At 46.6% G+C, this 21,686-nt stretch overlaps 1 protein-coding gene across 2 annotated transcripts in view; it reads left to right on the forward strand.

The window, feature by feature from the left end:
- Positions 1-15,311, forward strand: part of EDEM1 (ER degradation enhancing alpha-mannosidase like protein 1) — a 29,726-nt gene extending 14,415 nt beyond the window's left edge. The window contains exons 6-12 of one of the 2 annotated variants that reach the window (XM_042930025.1): positions 1,189-1,363; positions 2,966-3,086; positions 3,583-3,753; positions 5,600-5,673; positions 6,517-6,613; positions 8,748-8,980; positions 13,160-15,311. In XM_042930025.1, coding sequence (XP_042785959.1) covers positions 1,189-1,363; positions 2,966-3,086; positions 3,583-3,753; positions 5,600-5,673; positions 6,517-6,613; positions 8,748-8,980; positions 13,160-13,256 — 968 coding nt within the window. In that variant the 3' untranslated portion in view covers positions 13,257-15,311. Of the gene's footprint in view, positions 1-1,188; positions 1,364-2,965; positions 3,087-3,582; positions 3,754-5,599; positions 5,674-6,516; positions 6,614-8,747; positions 8,981-11,466; positions 12,015-13,159 lie in introns of those variants that run through there. The other variant, XM_042930027.1, reaches the window with a different exon arrangement.
- Positions 15,312-21,686: the final 6,375 nt, after the last annotated feature.

The following is a 21,686-nucleotide window of genomic DNA, read 5'->3' on the forward strand; positions in this document are numbered from 1 at the left end:
CATATGGTATTTGTCTTTCTCTGACTGACTTATTTCACTTAGCATAATACAGTCTCCCTCTCTCTCTCTCTCTCTCCGTATATATGTATATGTGTACGTGTATATATACACACACGCACATACCACATCTTCTTTATCCATTTATCAGTCAGTAGACATTTGGGCTCTCTCCATAATTTGGCTATTGCTGATAGTGCTCCTATAAACATCGGGGTGCATGTATCCCTTTGAAGGAGCACTTTTGTATCCTTTGGGTAAATACCTAATAAGAGCACTCCTTTTTAAAAATGATTTTTTAAAAGTAATCTCTATGCCTAGCTTGGGGATTGAACTCATGACCCCGAGGTCAAGAGTTGCACGCTTCACTGACTGAGCCAGCGAGGTGCCCTAAAAGTGATTTTTGATTATTCCTTAAGTTCTGAAATGTATTTACGAATTTGTTGTATTTAAAAACAATGGTAGAAATAAAGTTGCCCAAATTGTCACCCCACCACCAGATGAGTGGCCGGTGTCAGCACAAATTGTCACCTTTTAAATTTCCCATAGGTCCTTTCAGCCTGGCATTTGTAAGGTTTATATACCTTCAACTTAAAATATAAATAAACATTTTATTCTGCCTCACATTTGGCAGTTCAGGTGTTTTCAAATTGTTGCCTTGTGTTTATAGCTACTGTCTTTAAAATCTACATCTAGTTCATTAACTCTTCCTGTGTTGGACACTTGGATTCTTTCTGTTTTTTCTTTTTTTTCCCCCATTTTACAGATAATGTAAATCATACAATTCATAATTCTTGAAAACAGCATAATACTTTTATTTAAAAACACTTTTTTTTCATTAAGGATAAATTCCCAGGAATGGCAGTACTGAGTCAAAGGCTTTGAACACTCATTTGGTATTTGAAATGCACTGTTAATCTGGAAAGGCAAAATGACAAACTTATTTTTCTTTTGCCTTCAATGTTTTCCCCATTTTTGTGCCAGTGTTTAAACACTGTATTTTCAGAAAGATCTCCTGGCTGCCTGTGCCGCTGCTGGGACCAATAAAACTGTGAGGGCCACACGTTCATCCCTTCCCTTTTCTGCCAAGGACGAGGGTGTTGAAGCACATGGGGCTGGAGGAGAAGGGCACCCTGGAGAGGGAGCCGCCCCAGGATAATTGGGCCCCGTGGGCTTCGTTTGTTTTTGCAGGCAACGTGGTGAACATTCAGACAGGCCACTGGGTCGGAAAGCAGAGCGGCTTGGGTGCTGGACTGGACTCCTTCTATGAATACCTCTTGAAGTCTTACATTCTCTTTGGAGAAAAAGAAGACCTAGAAATGTTTAATGCTGCATATCGGAGTATTCAGAACTACTTAAGAAGAGGGTGTGTGTCCCTGACATCTGTTCTCTTGCTCTATGAATCAAATAGAATGCATTCAGAAACTCCCCTACTTTTCTCAGCATGAATTTACGGGGTCTTTTGGTCTCTGCCTCAGTCGTGCACTTCCCGGCTGTTGGTCAGACATTCGAGGGCGAAGACCTGTGTTGGCTTTCTACTGTGCAATAATAATTACCCCGGAACTTAGTGGCTTAGAACAATAAACATTAGCCCACACAGTTTCTGAGGGTCTGGGAGCCAAGAGCCACGGGGCGGATCCGGGCTCTCACAAGATTGTCATCTGGCTATTGGCAGGGACTGTAGCTGTGTCAAGGCTCGGTCGGGGCTGGAGGACCCACTTCTGGGCTCACTCTGGTGGTTGGCAGGCTTCCATTCCTCACTGGCTGTTGGCTCACAACTCCTTGCCACATGGACCTCCTTGTAGACAGGTCTATGGCAGCTGGCTTCCCCCAGAGTGAGTGATCTGAGAGAGAAAGAGAGACCCAAAGTGTGCTTTCATGACCTAATTTTGGAATGACAAACCAACACTTCCATCCAGCTCTGTAGGTCCTACAGACCAACTCTCATACAGTGTGGGAGGGAACCTTTGTGACTGCCACGGGTTGGGGATCTTTGGGGCCATCGTGGAAACTGGCTGCCACAGGGAGTGACATTATGCCTGTGTTTCACTGTGGCTCTAATTGCAGATAGAGCTGTAATACAGGACAATTACTGAGTTACTTTGGTTCTTTTACTTTCCAAAGAAATTTTAGGATTGGTCTTTATCCCTAACGAGAGAAAGGACAATTATGAGCCCCCCTTCCCCCACCCCTGTTTGTTTCAAACACCATTATTTGCTACTATCCAGTTGTACAATCAGGAGGGCGGAAGAGAAGTGCTGTTTGAAGCTTCTACCCCGGGCTTTTACCCCGATGTCACCTCACTCCCTTAGGTCTTTCTTTGTATGGTTTTGTATATTAAATGTCCAGTGCAAGTGATAGCTACTGAGTTTGTGCATGCTAGGATTTTCTTAGACCCATAAGAAAGCTGTTGTAGGAATGCATAAGCTGTTGTAGGAATGCATTACGTGAGTGCTGTGTTTTAGTAAGAGGCCACTTTGCCAGGGTTCAGTCCTTTTTGCTTTTTGAAGTCCCAAACTAAATTGAGAAATAATCCGTGAGTATCTTGCTCTGATGTGATCTTCCAGGCTGCTGGTGTAGGACCTCATTAGAGAAGAGACTCTTCCTGTGTGTGTGTAGAAGTAACTAGGCCTCCCCACTCAGGTCAAATCCAACAAAGACCCATGCCGTAGGCCACATTACGTGGTGGTATTCTTAAGCCTGAATATCAAGTGCTTTCTGCAAAATAGAGTGAAATCCCCAGTAAGTTACACTGGCTGACTTTGGAACTTCTTTTCTATGACACCTGTTACTTTCTGCTAGATCCTGGTATGGACAGGTAGAGGCAGTTGATTCCCAAAGGTTTAAAGAATGAGGTAGGGGAACATGTTAACGTTGATTCCATTTGAGGTAAAGGCTGCTGGAGTAGGGCTGGAGCTCTGTCAGCAATCTCTCTTTTCACCTTTGACTGCTCTGCTTGGGTCACCAGTCGGGAAGCCTGTAACGAAGGAGAAGGAGACCCCCCGCTCTACGTCAATGTGAACATGTTCAGTGGGCAGCTGATGAACACTTGGATCGACTCGCTACAGGCTTTCTTCCCCGGCTTGCAGGTGTGTTGCGAGGAAAAAGCAATCATTTTTTCTTTCTTTGTTTTATTCTTTTCTTTTTATTCCGTTCTTTTTATGATACCAGAGCATTCTCTGGCTCCTCCGGATTTGGGAGCTTATTAGCACAATATGTCTTGATTATTCTGTTTGTGAGATTAGTCCCCAGAATGTTGAACAGAGCCACAGGAAGCAAGCACAAACCATGGTAAAAAAGTAACTGTATGTGATTTTTGGATCATCTGTCTCTTAATTGTTTATTCTTTGTTCATTGGTACAGTTAACCTGCTGTCCTGTGCAGTTCACATCAGTTTGGTGTTGATGGTCACATAGGGAGGGCATCCTTTTCTCTGGGCTGCTACTTTCGGGTTGGTTTAGTCTCCACCTGTGTTTGTAGGACAGATGAGAACTGGTGGGCAGAGGGAGAGCCCAGGGCCTCTGTGTTCTGCCTTGCCACGCTGAGAAAAGTGTCTTAGCCTAGTGACCTGTGTCTGCTCCTCAGGTTCTGATAGGAGACGTGGAAGATGCCATCTGCCTCCATGCCTTTTACTACGCCATATGGAAACGCTACGGGGCCCTCCCTGAGAGGTATAACTGGCAGCTACAGGCCCCTGACGTGCTCTTCTACCCGCTGAGACCGGAGTTAGTGGAATCTACATATCTACTGTACCAGGTACTAGGCTTTGTTGACCAGTAGTTTGTGTTTAAATGCTAGCAGGACTCGTAGCAGTTGGGTTTTAGCACACATTTACTTATTGGTGGAGAATTGTGCTCTTCATAGTGACTCTGATACAGCTGCTGCCTGACCGTGGGCTTGTCAGTGTCCCACGTGGTCATGGTCCCACAGGACAGAGAAGGCATCTGCGGCCACACACGTCGTTGAGTCTAACCTTCTGCAAAGCTGAGCATGCCCGTACCGTAGGACTTTTCTCTCACGCCCTCAAACATTAGAGAGGATTTAGTACTCGGTGTTTACCGGATCTGTTTGGCCAGATAACTAACTCTTTTTTGGGCTACAGTTCTGTACTCATGCACGGTGGAACCCTGGTCTGTGTAATAATTATTCAGACAAAAGGAATTCTTTTTCTTCGTAAAGGGAATCCTCTGGGATTCATCTGAATGCCTATTTTTGTTTAACGCTTAAAAAAAAGTATAGCATTCATTTTTCCATGCAATTCAGTGCCAGAGGGAATGTCGCTTTAACTGTGAGGTCTGCCCTGCAGGCTGAGGCAGATATTTGTCTGTCTGTGCATACAGAGCTTCTGCACGTGTTCACAGGTCCTGCAGCTTTCTATAGAGACGGCCTTCAGTGCACTTCAGTAGACCTGTAACAGATGCCCACGGTGGGCAAGCCCTCACAAGAAGATACTTAGTTTCATGAGTTCTGAGAGTAGGATTAAGACTCTGGTTTAGATTTATTAAAATAATAATAATAATAATAACGCTAAAGACTTGCCCTTTGCTTCTAGATGAAAAAAGGGAGAAATGCTATGAACCTGGTCATAGTCCTTGAGTGTAAAGAGAGGCCTCGTGAGTTTTAGATGACCTCTCAGACAAGGAAGAGATAGCCTCTGAGCTGGCTTCTCTGAGCTGGGTGGGCGGTCAGGCTGCACGTGCTGTGAGGAAGTCATGCCTCGAACCGCTCGAGTCCTCCTCCTAAGCTTCCTGAGTCCTCCCCCTAAGCTTAGGTCTGTTGCCTCTGGGTTTACACCTCTTGATTTCTGTCCTTGCGTCTTTCCTGTTTTCAGCTTCTTCCTCGTGTTGCCTGTTCTCTCAGAATCCACAGAAATGTCCGGCTCCATGTCCCTGCCTTCTGAGCCATCTCCCTGTCCTCCCCTTACGCGCAGCCTGCTACCTTCCTAGTGGTTTGCATTCGCTGCTGCAGGTTGGCACTGGGCATGACTTAAAGGCGATCTCTAACTTTTAAACCGTTTGTGGGGTACAGGTCTCATCTTCTCAGAGAATTGTTTTCCTAAAGAAACCATCTGCAAGCATGTGACAGCAGAGTAAGGAGCCCCAGGGACTAGGTTCTCAGGGCAGCTGGAGAGCAAAGTGTGGGGGCCTCCTGTGTGAAAGCCTTCTTGTTCCTGTTAGCTTTTCCCGGCAAGGCCCTAAGTGGATTGGGGGCAAGATCCTGCTTCCCTGGGCCTGCATCTTAAGTTGCTAGAGAGTTCCGAGGCAAGATAGAATTAGATTGGTTCTCCCATGTGGTACTGTCCGTGAGGCATTATTATCGCGACGGGGATCAGGGGCACCCAAGCAGGGTATTGGTCTGCCCTCAGACAGATTGTCTTAGCCCTGGTTAAGGTGAAACACATTGTAGATGCACTTTGATGTGAGCAATGGAACACCTTAGTCCTGTTACATTTGCGACCCTTCCAGATAAAGTGAGCTGGGCGCTGCACCTGCTTTCGGCCAGTGACTCACCTGCTCGGGAGATTCCTGCAGTCGCTGTGATGTTTGTTGATGGCATGTTTTCCAGGCCCTTGCTGGATCACATTCTCTCGTGTTCTCTCTAGGCAACCAAGAATCCCTTCTACCTCCATGTAGGAATGGATATCCTGCAGAGTCTGGAAAAGTACACAAAAGTCAAGTTAGTTTTCTAAGTTCCTTCCTTTTTTCTGGCCCTTTTGATTTATTTTCAGTTGTTTTGGGGAAATATTCCACTTTGCACTTTAATTTATAAAACAGGTCAGTACTGTTAATTCTGTAGGGAAATTGCCTACTGTTTGTGTGGCAGGACTGGTCCATTATAATGGGAATTACTTTTTATTACCTTTTTTTTCCCCCGTAAGGTTCCAGCAGACTATGTATGTTCTTTTTAGTAATTTATTTTCCCTAGTTATACAAATACATGTGCTAAAAAGTTTAGGGAGTACAGAAAACATGGAGGGAGAATATTATCACTGTATTCTCCACGTGCAGATAACCACAGTCCACATTTAAGTGTATATACTTTTTTATATATTTATATGCATAATGTGTTTGTGTGTATATAAAAAATCTCTATATTTCAGTTTTGTGACCTGCCTTTTCACCTAGCAGTATAAGTATTTTCTTACAAAATAGTATTTTAGACTGTCCAATGATAAGTCAGTTCTACTACTGGGACAAAAAAATTTCATTCAGTCCTAAATTTGCTGCCTGTCATTTTCTTGGTGTCACATTAAGCACTTGGCATGTCCCATCCACCACCCCCACTCTCTCTTCCCCCTACACCTAACCTGATGATTTAGCAGCCAAGCCACATTTTAATGAATTTGAAAATAATTTCTGGGCTACAAAAAGGATACCTCTTCAACCTAACCTAATTTGCTTTTCGTATGGCATTTGATAATTTGGTTGATTACTCTGTTAATAGACTATTTTTGCTTTTCAAATCAATAAGCAAGTAGGAAGGAGCAGAGGCAGGACTAACTGGAAAATTGTTTTGTAGGTGTGGGTATGCTACGTTGCATCACGTCATAGATAAATCCAAAGAGGACCGGATGGAGAGCTTCTTTCTCAGCGAGACCTGTAAATACTTGTACCTGGTATGTGTGTTACAGGGTTATAACCAAGAAATTTTTTTTTTTTTTAATGTTTATTTATTTATTTTGAAAGAGAGAGAGAGCAGGGGAGGGGCAGAGAGAGCAGGAGAGAGAGAATCCCAAACAAGCCCCCTGCTGCCAGTGCAGAGCCCGAAATCAGGAGTCTGGGGCTTAACCCCAGGTGCCCCAAGCCAGGAAATGTCGATCACTGCTTGGAGCAAGCATTCATTCAGAGTTCTGTCCAAGCACATACTCCCTGGGCACTGCTCTGGGCTGCACATGTGCTGGCCCGGGGACACAGTACTGTGCACACAAGAGCATATTGCCGTCCTCCACCCTGGTTTCTAACGCTGTGGTGCTTGGGACAGGTTCCCACGAGGACGAGAGCAGTGTCTGTAGCTCTTACGTCTCTCGATGTGTGTGAGTTTGGCTGAGACCCCCAGCCCGGCTGGCTCTCTGTCCACACACACATACTCTCGTGTGTGCGGAGAACGACAGAATCACGGGCCCTGGAAGAAACCTTGAAGGAGTCATCTTGTCAGTGTTCATTCTTTCCCTCACGGGAGCTGCTGTCTTCGTGGAGAGGCAGGTGTGACTTGCCTGGATTTTCGGGGTGACTGCATGGCAGAGCAGAGGCTTCAGGCCCGGTCCTGACTCCTTCTTCAGTGCTCTTCCCCCTTCCCTCCTCTCCTCCTGCTCACACGCATGGTGGTGGTGTGTGTGGGTACCTACCTACTGTCCTGCCTTGCCTGCCACTCTACTCACTGTGGCTGCATACCAAAGGCTGCTTCCTCAGGGCACAGAGTGTCAGGGTCCCCCGTGGGGAATCAGTGAGGGGGCTGAGATTCAAAGGTAATCGAGCAGTGGTGATAGGCTGTGTTATTGAGGCCGCTGGTTCCCAGGCCCTGGGGCCAGCTGGATCAGAATCACCCTGGGGACCTTGTTAAAATTACAGCCCTGTTGAATCAGAATCTTTACATTTTAGATTCAGAAGTGGGCTCAAGAATCTGTAATTTTGACAAGAGGCTTGTGATTCTGCACAAAGCCAGGGTTTGGAACTTCCAGTCTAATCTGGTGTGACTTCACAGAAGACTGTAGAGGGGGCGTGTCCACCAACAGGCCACATGGCCCATGGCATGATGGCTGTCCTGCTGTCAGACCCCCGTGGGGGCCTAGGTCTCCCTGTCAGAGCACACCTTGGACTTGGAGCCAGGCCGGCCGCTGCAGGCTGATGGGAGCCCTGCAGGCTGATGGGAGCCCTGCACGCATCCCTGTCCAGCAGCCATTGGTGCATGGGGTGTGCACCAGAGTGAGTGAGGGAGATCCCCTAGGCCATTCTAGAGGAAAGAGCTCAGGGTCTGGGGCCAGAAAACCTAGGCCTACCGCATTCTTCCTTAGCTGTGGAAACAGACCAGCCATGCTGAGTCTTTCCTTATCTGTAGAATACTTCAGGTGACTGTAAGGTTTCTTACGTCACCGAGATTCCTATTCTGAGCGTTGGCTCATTTAGCATTTAGTGGATACCTGCCTTCTCCACCCACCGACCTGTCCCCTCTTCGGTTAGGTGTTCTTTCTGGACACTCCTGCTGCACGCCTCCTGTTGAAGGAGGGCACTGCCCTGTGTGCCTCTGTCCTCAGGGTCTGGCCCGTGTTCGGACAGGAAGCAATGGGATGGTGGTACAGGGTCAGGCTCTGTGCCACACCCTGGGATAGGGTGAAGGCGTGTGCGTCTTCCCTTCCAGCATTTTCCAGTTAGGCCTAGGTGTGTGTGAGGTGGGTGGTGGTTCTAGAATTCCAGTGTCAGAACTCTCAGGGGAGCCTTGGAGGGGAGATCATCCTGAGAGCTTTTACAGACTATGCAAGTTTGGGTCTCAGCCCTCAGATTTCTTAGTCTTTAGGTCTGAGCAGGGTGGGATGGGATGGGAGACATTCAGGCATTTGGGTTTAAACAAAACTGGTGATTCTGTTTGCAGCCAGAATTGGGAACCACCTTTTCACCCATTTGTTGCTGAAAAGCCTGAGGACCCAGCAAATTCTGCTCCCTGAGTAGTCTGGGACACTGTCTCTGGAGTTAGTTCCCAAAGTGCTACAGTTACGTTTTTTTTCTTCTCTTTTCTTTTTTTTCCTTTCCCACCAGCTATTTGATGAGGAGAATCCAGTCCACAAATCTGGAACCAAATACATGTTTACAACTGAGGGACACATTGTATCTGTGGACAAACATCTTCGAGAATCACCCTGGAAGGAATTCTTTTCTGAAGATGGAGGGCAGGACCAAGAGGGAAAGTCTGTGCCCAGGCCTAAATCTCCTGAGTTAAAAGTCATCAATTCCAGCTCCAATGTAAGTGGCTTTCTCCAGCGGTGGTTTCTGTGCGGAAGAGGAGAAAATAATACAAATTGGTCATTTAGAGTCCCTGACAGAAGATTGGTGGCACACTTAGACTGGGTCGTCTGAGAAGAGTTTCACGAAAGACCCTTAACGTAGATAGTGTAGATAGCATCAGGGCGCAGGGAACCATGGGAGCAGTGCCTCGTTGTCCTAGCTGCAGGGGCTCGTGGCCCCAGGAACTGGGGTGGGGAGAGGCGTGCTGGAGGGGGCGTCTCCTGGCAGAAGCCATATTCTGAGCTGGCCTCAGTGACCTTGCAGGAAGGGAGCCAGTGGAGTAAACACTGACCATTGTGCTTCCTTCTAATCTGCTGGAGCCCCTCCTTGGCTGTGCACACCAGAAGGCAGAGGCCACTGCGACCTTTCGACCTCTGGGTATAATTTGCCAGCTTGGCCTCTGGCACCAGAGCAGGATGGGGAAGGAGAGTGATTTGGAAGGACAAAAGGAAGAGATCCAGCCAAATCACTGAGCAGCAGGGGAGGGAAAAAACGCAGTCATCAGTCATCCTGATTTTTAATGAAATGCTCTTTGAGGTGCAGAAGAATCCAGTTTCGTTTAAAGCAGGGTTTCACTAAGCATGCCTCCCTCCATCATCCTGGTAAGTACTGGGAAAGATTTGGAAACGAGTCCTGGAGTTTCTGGTAGGAGTCCTAGGTTAGTTGTGTTGGTTTGAAGCAAATAGGATGGTTTGTAAGTGAGGATGCGGAAAGAGGCATCAGTCGAAATACCAAACCACATTACCCCACGGTGCAGTGGATGCCACCTGTCTTCCCAGAAAAAGCCTCTATTGTCAAGATTCCTACCACCCAGCCCCACACTGCCTTGGTGAGGGACACCCCTTCATCCCAGGCTCCTTAATCGTCCTGCTGAAGGTCTTTACCATCAGTCTGTGAACTGTGTGGACAGCCCAGCACAGAAGTGAGTCCCCCAAATCTCCGTAAGGCCGTGGAGTGTAGATTAGGTGAATACGGGCCTAATTGAGAAGGAAAGGGGAGCAGGAGAGTTAGGAGGACAGAGATATTAATAAGTCACCTTTTGCATGTAATGCGTACTGTTGCCCAGGCCTCTTTTCCAGGTGGTTGTGTGGGTGAATTTCTCACAGCAGCCTCGTGAGGTTAGGTGCTTGGTATCCCCACTCGACAAGTGGAGAAAGGGAGGCACAGAGAGATTCAGGTTGCAAGGTGGAGGCAGGAGATGGACTGGAAGGAGACTCATCTGTTGGCGCATCACAGGGGCCCCAGTGGGCTCCCCGCCCCGGGTGTTTGTCACTAAGGCACCACGTGCGTGGAGTGCTGGTGAAACAGAGAGGAGCTAATCTCCCTGGGAAGATAAAAATAGGCTTCATCATGGAGGCTGCTTTTCAGAAGTTCCTAGAAGGGTGAGGAGAAGCTTCCCAGGAAGGGGTGTTCAGGCAGCAGGAATAGCACCTACAGATGCCTGGCTGGGGAGCTTTGGGACCCACTGAAGGGCCTGCTGGCCTTGATCTCTCGAGGATGGGGAGTAGGGCATAGGGGAGTCAAGTTCAGAGCAGTGAGTGGGAGTGTGTGTCTTTGGGGACAAGTGTGTAATGAACGGATGTTTGCAGACAAATGTGTTTGGTTTACAGACTCGCACCTCATTTGAGGGGGTAAAAAGCTCTGTCAAGCATTTAGGTTTTAGCTGTGGATCTGAGAACCATAAACTCAGAAAAACCACCCACAGCTGACTCTTGAACAACGCAGGTCTGAACTGCATGCGGGTGTTTTTTGATAAATACGGTGCAGTCCTGCAAGTGTATTTTCTCTTCCTTATGGTTTTCCTAGTAACATTTTCTATCCTGTAGCTTATTTTAATGTAAGAATGGAGTATGTAATACACACAACATACAAAATTCGTGTTCATTGACTGTTGTTACCAGTAAGGCTTCCAGTCAACTGTGGGCTGTCGGTTAGTAGGGAAGCAGAAGTTACATGTGGGTTTTTGACCGCTCTGGGGGGCCGTGCCCCAAGCCCTGCAGTGTTCAAGGGCCAATTGTGTTTTCAAATAGCCGAGGTGTTTTCTGAAATTCTGGGTGGATTAAATGAAGGCCCCAAGGGGATGAACTTTTCGTCCCAGTCACTCTGCCCTTGGGCACATGTCCTTTAGCTGCCCTGAGTCTCCATTTCTTCACTTGGGAAGACATTAAATTATATCAGTGGTCCTCACCTGGCGTGGTTTTCTCCTCACAGAGGAGGTTTTCTCCTCTGTTCAATGGAACAGAGTCTGGAGACAATCTTGGTTGTCACACTAGGGGAGCAGGGGCTCGGGGGCGTCTAGCGGGAGACAGCAGGGACACTGGTAACCATCCCGCGGCGCACAAGATGGCCCCCATGACAACGGTGTGCAGATTGACAAGCCCTGGTTTAGGTCATCCACCTGCGTTTCCTGGGCAATTAATACCTGGATTTTTAATTGCAAGTTGACAGTTTTCCTCTTCTGTTTTCTTCCTAGTGCAATCGTGTTCCTGACGAGAGGAGATACTCCCTGCCCTTAAAGAGCATCTACATGAGACAGATTGACCAGATGGTTGGCCTGATTTGAGGTGCTCTCCTCCGTGTGGCCGCATCAGAAACCGGACGTGAACAGCTGAACCCAGGCCATGCCGAGATACGTTCTGAAGTGGAAGTGGGTGGCAGTCTGGCCATCCGCGACGGTGTTGGCATTTCCGGCTGGCTCCTCACACACGTCTAGCAGAATCGTGCATACGCTAGTGTTTCTCTTCTGTTCAATAAAACGCCCTGTTTTTCTTAAGGATATAATTGGAAGTAAGAAGGTACACAGAAGTTGGCTTCCTATGACATGCTGATTTCCTAAGCACAGTGTGGATGGGGCATCTTTGGATGGATCTTCCTAGCCTCACACTTTGGAATCCAACGAGTGGTTCCCGTCTCCGGCACTTGTGACTGCAGTATTGCTACCTCTCTGTTAGAGGACTGTGAACGAAATTTCCGTGCAAAGGGCCTGAGGTTCATCCCTATTTATTTCATTTTGTTATCCTTTCTCTCTCTCACTAGATAATTGGGCTCTCCCTCCACCTATGATTTGGGATCACATGGGGGAAAACCCCCGAGTTATTCATTTGCATCTCCAGTAATCTTCACAGTGTTACAAGTTAATTGCTTATGAATAACTTTGACCTGAATTTCAAAAGGCAGTCTCTTAAGTTGTCACAAGGCTAGATCTTTTGGACGGTGTATTACATTTATTTTGAACTTACCTGAGGAGCTCCTGTAGTTCCATAACCAGGTGCCTTTTAGGGGAGAGAAATACCTAAGAATGTCTGAGCTTCCCTCTGTGTTGTATATACTAACCAAGGATTCTCAGTTCTGACCGTGTTTGGGTTAGAATTGTGTTTTGTTTTTGTTTTCTGTGTCTAGTGCCAATTAGCTAAGTCAGGGAGGAAGAAATGATCAGATGACTCTCTGGCCCCTTTGAGCCGTTTCTCTGTGTAACACAGGCGTTAGATTAGTGCCTTATTCGATTTTGGTGGGGGCTGCTGGTCGTCACAGCTGCTGGCACGCTTGTAACAGGCTTGTTTTGTATTGCCACATGGTGGGACCACAGTGAAAGGGGGATGGGATGAGTATAACGAAGACTGGAAAATTCTTGGCCGGTCCTTGACTTTCAGCCTGATATTTTTAAGCAAACCTACATTAGGAGGAAGTTGTGCTCACACGCCTTCTTTGTTGTTGTTTTCTTAGCCAGAACAGAAGTATCTGTCTTTGAACTTACACTGAATACTCATACGAAGCAGAGGTAGATTTGAACCCTCAGCCTGGCTTTGTGTAACATCTGAGGTTGAAATGAACCCCAGTAGAAAGGCTGGGAAGTCTCTTGAACACCTCCACCCTCACCTGTCATGTTGTGCACCTGTCCCTGCTTGCACACTTCCAACGATTTCCCATTCATCTTTTTAAAACTAGAAGTGTGGTCTAAGCCATTGCATATCAATCAAAGGGAAAGATTTTATTCCTTTTTGAAAATTTAAGTGTTACTGTTTTGTTTTGCTTTTTTAAGACAGAATTCAGTTCTTGGAGATTTTTAAAAAAAGGACTTTCAGTAATAAATGTGTCACCTCTACCTTTTAAATATTTACTATGCAAATTGTTTTAAGGTAAACACAATCAAATGCTTCTGTCTTACCTTTTTTCTTCTTTTCAGAGGCATTCTCTTTATCGACCTTGTCTTATCTACTGAATAGAAAATTTTCTTTGAGAATATATTTTAATTGTTTTCTTTGACTCAGTCAAATCAAAATGCCGCATTTACAGATACATGTGCACACAGGCCCGAGCGTCCCTGTAGCTCTTCTCCAGGCACATTGACGTGGGACTATAAATGGCCCATTTGGGAGGATGGGGCACATCAGGGAGGAAAGTGGGTCCTCCATGCATCTGCCCTCTCTCGTGGCCTTGCTGGGTTCCCTCTCCAGCTTCTGTGACAACATTGATGTGTGGCATTCTGACATCACCCTCTCCTCCAGGCCCTTAACCTGTCACCTACTCTGGTGTTGCAGTCCCCTCGTGCTCAGGAGTGGGGATGTGTGCCTGAGTGCCGCTGATGTACTCCAGGGGCTGGAGGCAGCCCAGGAGGTGTCTTGCACGGAGTCAAGACCCTCTTGCCTTTTGGGCACTGCCTTGTACCAGTTGGCGAGCCTGAGGGTGAGCGACATACTGTGGACTCATCCTGGTGGTTGAGCTTGCAGACTGCCCTGTCCAGAGTGATGATGCTGCCTAGTCCATGCTCTGTGGGGTACATGCAAATTAACGCCTAGTGCCAGCCACGAAACGAAGGTTCTTTGAGCCAACTTCAAAACTTGCTCGTGTTCTGGTTGCAGATCAGAATGTCCACAGCTGTATTACATCTTGCAGGGCTTTTGCTGTGTCTTTTATTCTGTGTCGCAGGATATGGGGTAGGGAAAGGCGGAGGGGGGAGTGCTTTGCCCCAGGACTGCCCTGATTCTGAATGGATGCCATCCTTTGGAACAGCTGTGGGCCTGCATCAACCTCAAGTTCCCCTGTGTAGCCAGGGTCTAGAGTCTGCTCTGGTCGACGTGAGGAAGATTGTCTTAACAGAACTGCTGTAGAAAGCTGCCTGGTAGTTAGGCTGGGTGGAGTCTGAATCGCCTCCCACAAAGTTCTAAATCGGTACAGGGCAGGCTCAGTGTGACAGGGAACTCTCATTTCCTGAGGAGTAGGTGACGAAGGAAGTCTGGCTTACAGTTGCGCTGGCTTTTGTGAAGAACCAGCTTCCATTTGCACATCCATCCTGCCGTTAGTTCCACCGGAACTTGGTCTGTGCGATTGAATCCCAGGTTCTCAGGCCGTCCCAGATCGGGGCGGGGGCACACACACGTCACTGAAGTCGTCGTTGTTCATGCACCAAGGTGGTGTCTGTGCAGGTGAATTTTAGAGGAGGGTCTTATACAATCTGAGGGCCTGAACCTGTTTCCCCCACCTTCTGTCTCCTCCCCGACCAAAGAAAGATAGCCTCTTAGCTATTTTCTTAGCTCAGTTTATTGAATGATTGCAGACATCATCCTTTGCTTTGGATCTTGTGGACTTACCATCAAACATCCTTTTCTTCTTTCTGGAGGGCTCCGGGGGGTCTTTCTCTTTTGACACTTTCAAACTGAATGGTGAAAAGGTAGGGTGCATGATTGCTCTAACCAGAGTGCCTGAGCAGGGACTTCTGAAGAAAATCTTGGTCTTTCCTTTTCCGTTCCCAGACATCCAGCTCCTTCTCTAGTGCCTGTTCCCTGCAGGGCAGGGACCCTTGTGAAAGAGAGAGGGTGGGCTGGCTGGGTTGTGTGTCTCCAGGTTTTGCAGGGCTCAGGGTTCTGTTCCTGCTTGAGTTTGGACGTGACTCCGGGAAAATGTACCTGTGGACCTTCCTGATTCCTTACCCCTTTTCCTTCTTTCTGAGAGGCAGAGAAATACTATTTTTTAAAAGGTATTTTGTTTTAGTTTTAAATAGCAAAACACAAGCTGCATTTTTATTTATTATGCACAAGAAAGGTAAATCTGTTTTTACAAAAAAAATCTGGAGTTGGAAACTCTGGGAAAACCAATTAAAACATACACATGCTTCTCTCTCTGTAATGTGCAATATGCTTTGCAACTATAGATGATATTTTATGTTTAATCTGTAAATAAGAAATGTATTTAAATTAAGAGGGAGCTTTTTGTAAAAGGACCAAATGTTCTTTTATAAATGTACTAAGAAATATCTTGTTCTTAGAAATTTATTAGGATTTTTATGAATAATTTTTATTAAAAGATTCTTTTTTTTTTGAATTGTCTTTTTGTTTCTCCTTTATATACTCACACGTACACATTACATGCAGGACAAACCAGGGGGAAAACCCTTTAAAAGGAAACCATAAAGCCAGGTGATAAAAACTTTATTTTGTGTGTTTTTTGTTTTTCACAGCTGAGCCCTGACTAATACCACTCTGTTTTTGTCTGTCACACGTTCCATTTACCTGTCCTTCCCATGTGGGTGAGAGCCACACGTAATGATTTTTGTCCTGTCTCTGCCCTCCTCTCTGCATTAGCCTCCTTTGTCCCAGCCACTGACCTGTTCTCAGTTCTCGTTGCCATTTATCTGAGTCTTTCTACGTTCTGGAACCAAGTCTCTGTTATCTTAAGGCAATTCATTCCTGCTAGCCTCCTACAGGTTCAGGTGGGGTAATGGCACATGCGGTCAATGTGGGGGCAGCGGTCTGCGGGAGGCATGAGCCAGGAGGGTTTCAGCAGGACGGCCCCCATCCCTGCAGCTACCTGAGTTGCGATGGGGTCTGGAAGAAGATCGCTGGTTCTGCCCTGTGCTACCTTGGTGTCCTACCTTTGTGGCTGGGCAATTCTGATGGTGCTTTTAAAAACCTCTGCGTTGTAACAAGGAGAGGAAGCACCTTGCTGATATTAAAGCACACTGCCTTCCTAAGCGTTGGTGGTGGTTGTGTCTTTGAAGTCTCTTGGGCTTGTCACCCTCTTGACAAGGCCAGGTGGGGCCCCTATGCCAAAGGTGCAGCTGAATGGCCTTGATGGTGGAAGCACCCGTGCCCTTGGTCAGCGGTGGCACGTGGGAGCATCCTGTCTAGACACTGCCGGGGAGCACCAGGGCCGAGAGTGGACTCTGGACCCACGCTGCGGGAGGTGCGGACCTGACTCCACCGATGAGCCTTGTGCCCGGTTGTACAAGGTCCACAATCTCGCTGGGCCTCAGTGTGCCCATCCGTTATATGGAATGACAACAACAGTCCACATGTACAGGGTGGATTGAATGGATTCATATGTGTAGCATGCTTAAGATGGCCACCTGGCACCCAGGACGCCCTGCCTGTGCATTTCCTAAGGTTATGGTCGGGTTGGATTTGATACCCAGGAGAAGCTGTAGGATTTTTACCCCAACCCTAAGGAGGGATAAGGACTTGGACCGGCATGAAGAGGCCTGGGCCGGAGGCTTGGCCTGTCCTTCTGGATTAGCAGCTTGAGTCAGGGTCTCACACTGTTTACTCGTTTGTAAAACCAGGGGCGCCTGGGTGGCTCAGTCGGTTGAGTGTCCAACTTCAGCTCAGGTCGTGATCTCAAGGTTCATGAGTTGGAGTCCTGCGTCGGGCTCTGTGCTCACAGCTTGAAGCCTGGAGCCTGCTTTGGATTCTGTCGCTCTCTGCCCCTCCCCCACTCATGCTCTGTCGCTCTCTGTCTCTCCCTCTCTCTGTCTCTCTCTCAAATACAAATAAACATTTAAAAAAAAACAACAAAAAACCCCCAGATTCTAGCACCTTAACTCCCGGTGTTGTTGTGAGAGCAGAATGAGCTACGTTTTAGCAAAGCCTGTTAGGTGCCAGCTGCTAACATACTTATATATGTGACTTCTCTCCAAGTTAAATTTTTTTTAAAATTTCATTTTAGAGAGTGTGAGCGGGAGAGAGAGGCAGAGGGAGAGAGAGAATCTTAAGCAGATTCCACACTCAGCGCAGAGGCCGATGTGGGGCTGGATCCCATGACCCTGGGATAGTGACCCGAGCCGAAATCAACAATCAGACGCTCAACCAACTGAGCCACCCAGGGGCCCCAAATTCTCTCAAAGTGTAATCAGGGAAATGTGCTGCTGTTCTGTCCATCGTAGGATCCCAGAATGCGAGCTGCAGGGTGGTTAAGAGAGATGCCTGTGCCCCACACTCCCTGGGGCATTGTGGGCAAGTACCTGGCACATTCTGGCACATCATGTAGTCCTTCGCGTGTGTGTTTGTGCATGTGTGTCTGTGCACATGCGGCTTAAAACCTACCATATTCAAGCATCACCCGAATCCTGGGAGAGAAGTTCTATTATTCTATTTCTACAGTTGAGGACACTAGGCGGTAAGAACCCTACCCTAGGTCACAGTTGAAACACTCTGAACCCGTGACTTCAAGCTCTCTTAAGTAGCAGAATGAATAGTTTGGCTGTAGCCCCAGGATGGAGAGAGGGGGGTCTTTGCTGCAGGGAATAGCCTGGGCCATTTCCAGAGAGATGTTGCTCAATCCTTGGTCTGAGAACCCAGTGGCCCCTTCCACAGGGTGGGAGGGAGGAGGTTGGGACAGGGCAGTAAACCTGCTTCTGGATTCCGAGGACCCCAGCCTGAGGCACCCTGGCCCTCCCAGCTTCTGGTAATCAAGAGGAGGCTGCTCTGCATTGCACAGATCAGAATGTTCTCTGTACCGGTGGGCATGTGTGAAGGAGGCAATGAACCTGCCTGCCCTCCAACCAATAGCCCCTCTGCAAAAAAGATTTATTACTCAGTTATTACTGTCATTCTCTTAGATAAAATATACCCCATGAAAGCCTTCCACGATTTATCAAATTCACTGTACCTGTTATTTAAAAAAAATTTTTTTTTAACTTTATTTATTTTGAGAGATAGAGTGGAGGAGGGGCAGAGAGAGGGAGAGAGAGAATCTCAGGTAGGCTCTGTGCTGTCAACGCAGAGCCTGATGTGGGGCTTGAACTCATGAACGGTGAGATCATGAAGCCAAGAGTTCTGAGCTCCTGAAGCCAAATGAGCCACCCAGGTGTCCCTCATTGTACCTGTTATTTTTAAATTTAGAGACACCTTACAGAACTGAAATACTCACAAAGTGCGAGGAAATTAAAAAATATTAACTTCAACACATCTCTGATCATACATTAAAAGAATGTGTCTTTGTCTTGTTGCCTCCTTTAAATATATTTACGTCAAAACTCCAGAGCTGTAGACTCACCCCCTCAATTTGGAGGAAATATCCACCCTGTAACTTAATTGGCTAAGCAGGTCCTGGTTTTCACACTCTTCTGCCCTTAACAGGCTTATTTACTGATGGGAAAATCTAACTTTATTTTTCTGTCCTAATGAACATGTTAATTAACACGAGAGCCCTCTCGTGTCTGCATTCTAGCACAGAGCAAGGCAGCCTGAAGTTTTGCTGTGTTTGCTGCAGGAACAGAATGAGGCACTTGGGGCTCTGAGCAAGGTATTCCTGCCAACAAGCCAGGAAGGGAAGAGGCAGAGTGTTTCCTGACAGATATTTCCCATGGTGCCTTTGGTGCTCCAGAGATTTCTACACGCCAGGGCTGTGCACACAGAGCAGTGAGATTCCAGGTCTTTGAGAGGTGTGCCCTCCGATCAAGTCTGACAGGGATCATGGGGACTGAGAACTGGTAGGTCACAGGTCAAGCTGTAGCCGAGCCATTTTCTGGTGCAACTACAAATGTGTACTTTTATGTTGTGTATGGTGAGGATTTGGAAATGTCCCTTAAAGGCGGTGGTTGTTAGACGTTAGAGTTCCTTGGAGTGTTTATAGAAACACAGATTGCTGGGCTACCCCCCAGAGTTTCTGACTCAGTAGGTGTGGGGCGGGCTGAGAATTTTCATGTGCCAACCAGTTCCTGGGTGAGCCTGATCGCTGCCAGTGTGGGGACCACAGTTTGAGAATCTCGCTTACCGTTTTTCCTTAAGACACGTGTACCCCTTGGAGAGTCTTCCAGTGCAAAAGACACTCTTAACTTTCCCATGTTTTGTAGGGGGCGATCCAGGTTTTGGAGGGATGTCTTTGAGAAAAATAAGATAAAATTACGAACGCAAAACTAGACATGCAGAAATAAATATGTATGCAGGATAAAAAAAAATCACAACAAATTTTGAAAAGCTGACAAATACCATAATAGCACACATTTCATAAAAATGACAATGGTTTCATTAAAATGACCTGATTTACTTCTTTTCCTAATGTTTTTGGGTTATGTACTCTTTGATTATTCTCTATACTTATACTAATCTGTATAGATTTTGTGCCTCACATTTGATGCCCTTTCCCCAACATATACCCTCAACCATCTGGTTCTAGAACCTCAGCTTCCTTCCATTCCTTCCAGCAAAGAAGGAATGTAATTGGGTTGTTGGCCTTTCATTGTCTAGCCATGCCAAACCTACGTCTTCAGTAGAAGACAAGTGGTTCTGAGCCAGAAGAGTTTATGTAGAGTTGTAGAAGGGCCATTTCACTATTTTCCTGATTATGTTCTTAAAAAACTAAGATGGCAACAGCTAAGCATTCATGTCTTTGTGACAAACATTTTTTTTAACACTTATTTTGAGAGACAGAGACAGAGCACGAGTGGAAGAGGGGCAGAAAGTGAGGGAGACACACAATCCAAAGCAGCCTCCACGCGGTCAGCCCAGAGCCTGATGCGGGGCTCGAACCCACCCACCGCTAGATCATGACCTGGGCTGAAGTCGGACACTTAACTGACCGAGTCACCCTGGCGCCCCGCTAGCATTCATTTCTTAAATTTCATGTTTGTAACATGGCAAACTTTTCCCATGCATTATCTCATTTAACACTTGACTAAGTCAATGAGGGAGCTTCAGTCAAACATTCCGAGAAGTGTAGCATCAGCCCAAGTTCTCTCAGCCAGTGAATGATAGGGTCAGAATCTGAGCCCAGGATTTGAACATCTGACTGTAGCACCTAAATCTTAACCACTAGCAGCATTATATATGCTCCACCTGGGGTAGTTTGTGTCGGGTCTCTGTAAGGTGATTAACATTGAACAGTGGTTTATAGTCTTTTTAAAGAGCTTATAAAAGTCTTCAAATCAAATATGTAGTGACTGAACTTATAAAACAGATGAAAACAACACCACTGCCGCGAACTTGTACCTTTTGTTAAGTATGGGTGGGAGTGGGGACCCTGAACCTCCCATCTCCTCCAACCAGGTCTGTTTTACAAGAACTAGGGTTTCTGTACAAACAGAAACACAGAGACAGCCACTCACACTGCTTTCGTCACTAGTAGGGTTTTTGTTTTTCAGGTTTTAATACTGTCTGTGGTCTTTCACCCATTTGCGGGTTCGAGTCCTGAATCAGCCTCGACCACCAGTCTTGGTTGACTGTCTTTTATTAGTAGGAGGATCTTTCTAAGTTTAAGGGTATGATCTGAATTACCCAACAGTCCCCTCAGCAGTGTATAAGTATGGATTTGTGGGAAGGGGCAAGAGCGAGTTCAAAAACACGGGCTTCTTGCCATTTAAGTGCCCAAGGAGAAATGCATGATCTTCACTTTACAGGAAAGTAGTATTTTCTTTCTTTTTTTTTCAATATATGAAATTTATTGTCAAATTGGTTTCCATACAACACCCAGTGCTCATCCCAAAAGGTGCCCTCCTCAATACCCATCACCCACCCTCCCCTCCCTCCCACCCCCCATCAACCCTCAGTTTGTTCTCAGTTTTTAAGAGTCTCTTATGCTTTGGCTCTCTCCCACTCTAACCTCTTTTTTTTTTTTCCTTCCCCTCCCCCCATGGGTTTCTGTTAAGTTTCTCAGGATCCACATAAGAGTGAAAACATATGGTATCTGTCTTTCTCTGTATGGCTCATTTCACTTAGCATCACACTCTCCAGTTCCATCCACGTTGCTACAAAGGGCCATATTTTATTCTTTCTCATTGCCACGTAGTACTCCATTGTGTATATAAACCACAATTTCTTTATTCATTCATCAGTTGATGGACATTTAGGCTCTTTCCATAATTTGGGTAGGGAAAGTAGTACTTTCATCAGAAATACATGAACTCAAGACTTGTCTACTCTTCAGCGAATTGCATAACAAAACTATTGCATACCCATGCATTTGGCAAAATTAATGAGACCAGCCCCTGGTAAGGATGTGAGAGATGGGGACATTTCCACACTGCTGGTGGGAATGCAAACTCATGCCTCCACTCGGGGGGAAGAGCTTGGTATTCCCCAGCACCATTGAATGGGAACATGCCCTGTATGGCCAGGCTGTGCACTGCACCAACTGGGGCTGCCATGGAGTCATGCTATGGGCTGGCCCTGGCAATGTCACTCCTAAGAGTCATCTTTAGCAGGAGTCAGCAGACTATTGAACCATGGTCCAAATCTGAGCTGCCTCCTGTTTTTGTTTGGTTTTGTATTTTTGAATAAAGTTTTATTGGAACACATTCAGGCTCATTTGTTTACATAGGGTCAGCATTTGCTTTTCCTATACAACGGCAGAGTTGAATAGTTGCTAGAGGCCGTCTTGTTCACAAAAACCCCCGAATTCACTGTCTGGCCTTTTACAGAAAACGTTTGCTGGCATCTAGTCTAGATGATCTCTTATATGTGAGAAACTGGTGACACTTGTGAG

This window comes from Panthera leo, chromosome A2 (genome assembly GCF_018350215.1).
Source record: "Panthera leo isolate Ple1 chromosome A2, P.leo_Ple1_pat1.1, whole genome shotgun sequence".
NCBI lineage: Eukaryota > Metazoa > Chordata > Mammalia > Carnivora > Felidae > Panthera > Panthera leo.